Below are 6,846 nucleotides of genomic sequence, written 5' to 3' on the forward strand. Positions count from 1 at the left end.
AAACTTGGGAGGAACATCAGTGTGCTTCAAGGTGCAGAAGGAAAGGTGAATAGACAAGTAGAGAAGAAGGATAGTCAGCAGGTCCTTTGTGAATTTGGTATTTCCCCTTCACCCAGTGAATACCCTCCCCTCTTCCCTTCTCCTGCCCCTCAGAAAAAGCAAAGAGAAAGGGTAGCATCAAGGAACAGAGCATAAAGAAAACCATGCAGAAAAAATGCTCTGGAGATCTCACATGAAGCATGAGGAGAACACAGCTGCTCTTGGGCCTGCTGGATGTGGTTTGGTTAATTGGAGTTTTACACAGATGAAACTGGGAGAGAGGTTCTGGGGAAGCTAAATGGAGATGCACAGCTAAGGGGGTTGTTCTGCACCCAAGACCCTCCTCTTCATCTCACAAGCTCCTGGGTCCACTAACAAGCAAGAATAGCCACAACTTTGCCTTCCTGTCAGTCCCGGAAACCAGTCATACTCTCTTCCTAATTTAAACAAAGAGTTCTCCACCCTGTACAGGCCATTTCTACCAATGTTAACACATATTCGGAAAAATTCTGCAGCCAGGATCTGTTTGTCTTCTCCTTGCACTTTCAAAAAGTATTGTGCTGGAGGAAGGAAGCCTCCCCCTCTTTTGCCCCCTCTGGCTGGAAAATCTCATCTAATCTTACTGCCTTTTTTCCCTGCTGTGTATCCTGCCAAAACTGAGTTTTGTTATGAACTGCAAATAGTGCGGCTAAGCCTTTGGTCAGTTTTTTCTAGTTCAATTCTCATTCTGTCCATCAACCTGTGTTTGTCTCATAGTTTACATCCATTCATCATCTCATCCCTCTCTCCTGTCAACCTCAGTTCCCACTTGCAGTCCTACTGCTCTGCCTGGCACTTGCCATTTTGTTCCTGCGGTTTCACAGGTGATAGGTGAATGAGCTCACTTCTCATTGCACTAGAGACATTTTAGCCCTGCTGGGTACATGTAGGTGCCAGTGTTTATTCTCCTATGTACTGCAGGTTGATGACATACAGATGTAACATCTAGCTGAGCTAAAGCCTTGATTACTTTTCTGTGCTTCCAGGATGTGTATCTTCACATTACCACTTGACTGTTTCACAGAAACATGCCATCAACTCGTAGTGGAGATGACTGCCTCCAACGCTGTCCTCTTCTGTCTCTTCAGCTCCTTATAACAATGAGTAACTTGGGTGGGATTGGGTGGCCTCTGCCCACACCTCTACACCTGGCTGTTAAGGACCACTCAGTGGAAAAGGCATGTAACTCTATTTGACTATGGACTCTGGAGGCTCTTGTTGTTTATGTAGACTTCTTTCTTTGGGACATGATACTAGGTTCTCCCTTTTACAGCCAATCCTTATTTCACTTTTCTGTTTCCTGTTAATACAGTTCTTGGACAAAACCACATGTTTCTCCCATAAGTATTCTTAAATTCAGCTGTGGCTATGAGATAGACTTGCCCACAGTCTTTTATGGCCTTGCTTCTCTAGAGCTGAAGAGTCTCTTGATGTGCTGGTTGTCAAATATGCCTTCTCTTTCTTTCTCCAGAAGACTAAACCTTTTAGAAAGTTCTAAAGGCTCTTTCTTACTCCCCTGATACATACAGTAGAAGTGGTGATGTGTCTGCACATCTTTTCAATTAGACTGCAAACTCTGCTGGGATGTTTGACACCACAAGGCAGAGCTGGCTACTATTGGGAGAGTGCAGTCCACAAGATCTCTGTCTGCTTTGGTGGCATTGCTGCTGTGTCTCCCCATGCATGTGGAGGGCCCCCAACCTGGAGTTTTGTTCATGTTTCTCTCAAGCTCAGTGTTGCTGTGGAAACATACAGGTGGTACACAGCTGTCAAAACAGTTCCTGTTTGCTCTTTGGTGCCTTCCTTCTTCCAGCTTCTGGTGTGAGCGTGCACTGCTTGCAGCTGCTCTGGGTGTCAAGGTGTGTAAGGACAAGTTTTCTGCAGAAAATGGGTTGTTGTGTAGCACCTGAAGGCTCTTTGACATCTTTTTCTTATGCACATTCACAAATTTCCCTCTTTCTCCCACCCTTTGCAGTGCTCCTGGAGGGAAAGACGCTGAATACCGAGGAGACTGGAGCCTGCTGTCCCCTTTTTATACTAATATATAAATGGGGCTGATGCAGTAACAGTACGCCAGTGAAGCCATTGTAAGGGCTAAAATTGTTTCCAAACAGAATGACAGTCATGGACCTACATCTCCAGTGGCTGGAGAATGCCCTTTCTCTTACATTAAGGTCATGACTAACAAGCTTGCCTCTGCTTGCCTGATCTTTCCTGGGGCAGAGACTGTTTGCGTAGGTGGTGTCCTGTCCTCCTGCATGGCCTGCAGGATGAGTCCTCATTTCACTCCTAGGGAAGAGACATGCAGCTGCAGGATGAACTGTCATGAACAATATGAAGGGAGAGTTACCTCTCTTTGAATTTTTTGTGTGCTGTGATGTATTCAGGCTATAGAGGATTGCATGCACCTGAGAACCAGAATCTTATTAACTCTGTGTTTTATACAGTACCAGGCACACCTTACATGCACCCAAGCACATCTCTGCCTAGCCTTTATTTTCTGGTCTGGTTAACAACCACCTACAAAATTTTCCCTCATTTATCCTCCTTGTCTTTAAATCAATTGTTGTTCTAGCAGCAGCTGTAGTGCCATCTATTGCTTAGACCTACATAAGGATGGGTAGGGGTGCTTGCTATTTCTGGCCCAGATCTATGAACCACGGGCCATCTGAGGAAGGTGACTGTGCTGCCTCCAGGATGCAGCTCTTTCCTTCACAGCAGCTGAACACAATGTTCTCAATTTTGGGAAGCAGCTGCTTTCCACCACCCACCTGAGGAACATGAACTTCTGGTGCCATCCCGGCTGATGAAAGGTTTACGCAATTGATGTAGGTCCCCCTGATTTCAGAGACTTACATGCCACTTTAAGATGGTCTCTTCCCCACCCCCAAAGTGACCTGCATGTGTTCCTGTACTAAAGAATATGACCAATTTTTTCAGAGACAATGATAGATATTTCATAGAATCATGGAATATCCTGAGCTGGAAAGGATCCACAAAGATCACTGAGTCCAAGTCCTGGCCTTGCACAAGACAGCCCCAAGAACCACACCATGCACCTGAGAGCATTGTCTAAACATTTCTCAAACTCTGTCAGGCCAGTGATGTGAGTACTTCCCTGGGAAGCCTGTTCCAGTGCCCAACCCCTCTCTGGGTGAAAAATCTTTTCCTAATAACAAACCTAAACCTGCCCTAACACAGCTTCATGCCATTCCCTTGGGTCCTGTCACTGGTCACCAGAGAGAAGAGATCAGTGACTGGCCCTCTATCTCCCCTTGTGAGCAAGTTGCACACTGCTATGAGGTCTCCTCTCAGTTTCCTCTTCTCCAGGCTGAACAAGACAAGTGACCTTAGTCACTCCCCATCTGGCTTCCCCTCTGTGCCCTTCACCACCTTTGCAGCCCTCCTCTGAATGCTCTCTACCAGCTTTATATCTTTCTTATACTGTGGCATCAAAAATTACACACAGGACTTGAGGTGAGTCTGCACCAGTGCAGAGCAGAGTGGGACAGTCACCTCCCTCAAACAGCTTGTGATGCTGTGCCTGATGCACCACAGGATGTGGTTGGCTCTCCTGGCTGCCAGGGCACACTGTTGGCTTTTGTTCAATTTGCCCTTTCTCTTGATGGTTCTCTAGCAACTCTTTCAAATTTTGGCTGGAGAAAAATGTGGTGAGATACCACAGCTGGAATGTGGGATGCCATAGCCCACTGTCTGCAGACACCACAACTCCTGGGACCAAAGCACACAGCACTTGGCAGAACTACCTCTGTTCAGCTCTCTGTGTTTCAGTTTCCATGTTTCAGCTGAGGGCCAAGTGAAGTAACTCTGGGTACACTCACTTGACACTGACCACCATGGGATGAGATTACTCATGTACATCCTGCAACTGGAAACAGGTCCCTGTGGGCCACTGCTGGGGCAGTCACATGGCAAATGTGTTTGTGGCACTTACTGGTCCCATTACTGGCAGTTTCAGAAAAGGACCTCTGACCCAAGGAGCTTGAGCTCTTGGAAATGATCAAACTGCAGGATGAGGTCTAAACAGGCTCTATGGGCTGCTGAAAGAGTCTCCAAAGCTGTTGGTCCTGCCCTGTCTAGCAGCACCATGTTCTCCTACGAAAGAAGAAAACAGGACACAGGAAGAACCAACACAAGGTGGGAGAATCAAGACCTCAATCCAATATACTAATAATACTTAGCACTGTACATCACTGTACTGTTACTTACAAACATTAACTAATACATCCTCACAACACCCCTGCGAGGTAGGGAAGTATTATTATCCCTAGTGTACAGATAGGGAAACCGAGGCACCGACAGGCTAAGTGACTTGCCCAAGATCACACAGCTATGCATTGGCAGAGCCAAGGTAAGAATGGAGACATCCCTTGTTCCCCACCCCATGCTGCCCCCCACTAGACAATGTTGTCTGTCTGGACACAGGGAACACAAGAGGTCCCTTTTAAAAGCAATGCTTGGACTTGTTGCCTATGAATAATTTTTATTTGCCTTTAATGAATTATTTCACAGTTTTTCCCTCACACTGTACACCATGCTTTCACAGTCTGTTCAGCGCTCTGTGGTAGCCCACAGCCTTCTCCTCTGGCACTGGGAGAGCTTTGCAGGGGGTTTGTAGGGTGCTCTGTGCTTTCATTAAGAGGATGTTTAGAAACAGTTTTTGCAGACATTAGACTGGGAGCATGTGAGCTCTCACTAGAGACTGATAACACACACTGGAGAAGCAGGCAGAGAGAACTGATGGTAAAAAGGCATTTGCTGTCCCCTGTGAAACGACCAGTAGCTCTCTTGGCATCTTAGCTCTTCCAAGCTCCAGTGATCACTCAGAGCAGAAACTCTTTGTCTCCAGCTTGCCTGGTCAGGAAGTCGTTGTTCTGGGTGTTGCTTCCCTTATAGGTAATAGGCAGTCAGTTCAGGACCAGACAGGTCCCCCAGCATTGCCTACTCCAGGTGTGTGACACTGTCTGGGAACAAGGCTGGCTGTAGTTGTGCTCTTTTGCCACGGGGAAGGGGTATTACCATGGTTGGCAAGCAGCCATATCCAGCATCTAAGTCTCTTTATTTTCAAAACTGGTATTCAATGAAGAGCAAGGGAGAGTGGATGGATGACAAGATGAGGATGAGGCAGAGCAAACAGGAAAATCCACCAAATGAGCTTCTAGGAATGAAATGTTCCCCCTTGGGCACTTCAGCTGAAGCGGCCTCATTTTCACAAGGCTTCCTTCTCTCTCTGGGAACATCTGCTGAGCTTCATCTCTGTCAGCTGGATGTATCGTATGACATTGGTATCTGCAGGGAAAGAACACACATACAGGTACGGTGGTTACACAACTCCCCGCGGAAGACAGACAGAATGCACCTTCATCCTTGATACATCACATGGCTCCAGTGCTGTTGCTGAAACAGCATCAACTGGAAAGGGCCCTGAACCAAACCCTGAAGCTTTGGTTTTGGAGAGCCTGGTCTGAGTTGTGCTTACCACCCCTGTCACTCATGATCTTGCCTCAGCTAGCTTTTACCTTTTCTCTGATTACTCTTGGTCAGCACAGCTGAACTCGCACAGCTCAAACTACCCAGGTTGTCCTTGCCTGTCCCTGTGGAACAGCACCTCCATTGCCTTCCCTTCCTGCAGTGCCTGCATGCAAGTCCCTAAAGGTATTCTGTGTAGTTATGCTCAGCCTTTTCACTCTCAAATTTACAACCTATTTCACTCTTTTCACATTTTTCCATGAGGAGTAGAATTGGTAAGAGCATTCTTCACATTCTCTTTGTACCCTTGCTTTCCTTCAGTTTGCTATTTGAAAGTCCTTCCACCATGACACTCTATCTGCATTTTTGTCATATGCTGTATGCTGCATACTGCCTTGTCTATCCTGTGTAATGAAGCTCCTAGGGGCAGAGAACCACTGATTCATCCCTGTAGAGAGCTGTGAAATCCCAGAACTGCGCAGGTGGTAAGTTGATTCCTCTTTTTCCTTCCAACATTTCATAGCATCAACACAGCACACAGAACATGAGTTTTGTTTTACCTCCTCACCTCAGACGTAAGGGAAGCTGTTCACCCTGAAGCACAGGTTGGCCTAAATGAGCATGTGTCTCCAGACAGAGCCAATGATTCCGTAGTCATGGTCAATCCTTTCTCAAATCATGTTGATTTGCTATCATGAAGGTGACTTCTTACACACCTGGCACCCACATCATGGCAAAAGCCACATAGGACCAGAAGCAAGCAAGCAAAAACATAGCCACTTTCCCTTCTGTACTGACTGAAAACTGGTTCTTTACTCAAGAGTCTTACTCAGACAGCCATCCAGGGCTGGTTTGGTCCATTTAAGTTATTAGATCCTCAGAAACCAATCTGAAGTGCACTGCAGTCCAGTCAGAGGGCAACCTTGTCTTCTCCTCATCCAAACAGCAATGTGCTCCACACCAGCTAGGGAAATGAGAAGTGCTTGAGCTTTCAGAGTGATGAACAACTTACTGGGAACACATCCAGCACTAGCAAGTGTGGAGATTTTTTAAAAAAAAGTAGTTGTGGGTGCAAAGCTTGCTTTAAACATGAGAAGGGGACATCTCTGTTGTGCCCCTGCCAGAGCTGAATCAGTGGGAGACGGATCATTTTCCCTTCACACAGAGCTATCCATAAACACGCCACGGGGCATCAGTGGGCTGTGGCAATGCTGTAGTGACTTCTCAAGCTGTCTCGGGTGAGTTACATCTCCCTACTGAGCCTTCTGCAGGTTCAGC

General features: G+C 46.7%; 1 protein-coding gene across 1 annotated transcript in view; it reads right to left on the reverse strand.

Moving 5' to 3' along the window:
* Window positions 1-4,236: 4,236 nt before the first annotated feature.
* Window positions 4,237-6,846, reverse strand: part of LOC103803770 (tetratricopeptide repeat protein 9A-like) — a gene marked incomplete at its 5' end in the record, with an annotated part of 14,569 nt that continues 11,959 nt past the window's right edge. The window contains one exon of the mRNA XM_009076342.1: window positions 4,237-5,388. Coding sequence (XP_009074590.1) covers window positions 5,309-5,388 — 80 coding nt within the window. The remainder of the gene's footprint in view (window positions 5,389-6,846) is intronic.

This window comes from Acanthisitta chloris, unplaced genomic scaffold, assembly GCF_000695815.1.
Source record: "Acanthisitta chloris isolate BGI_N310 unplaced genomic scaffold, ASM69581v1 scaffold28336, whole genome shotgun sequence".
NCBI classification, from domain to species: Eukaryota; Metazoa; Chordata; class Aves; order Passeriformes; family Acanthisittidae; genus Acanthisitta; species Acanthisitta chloris.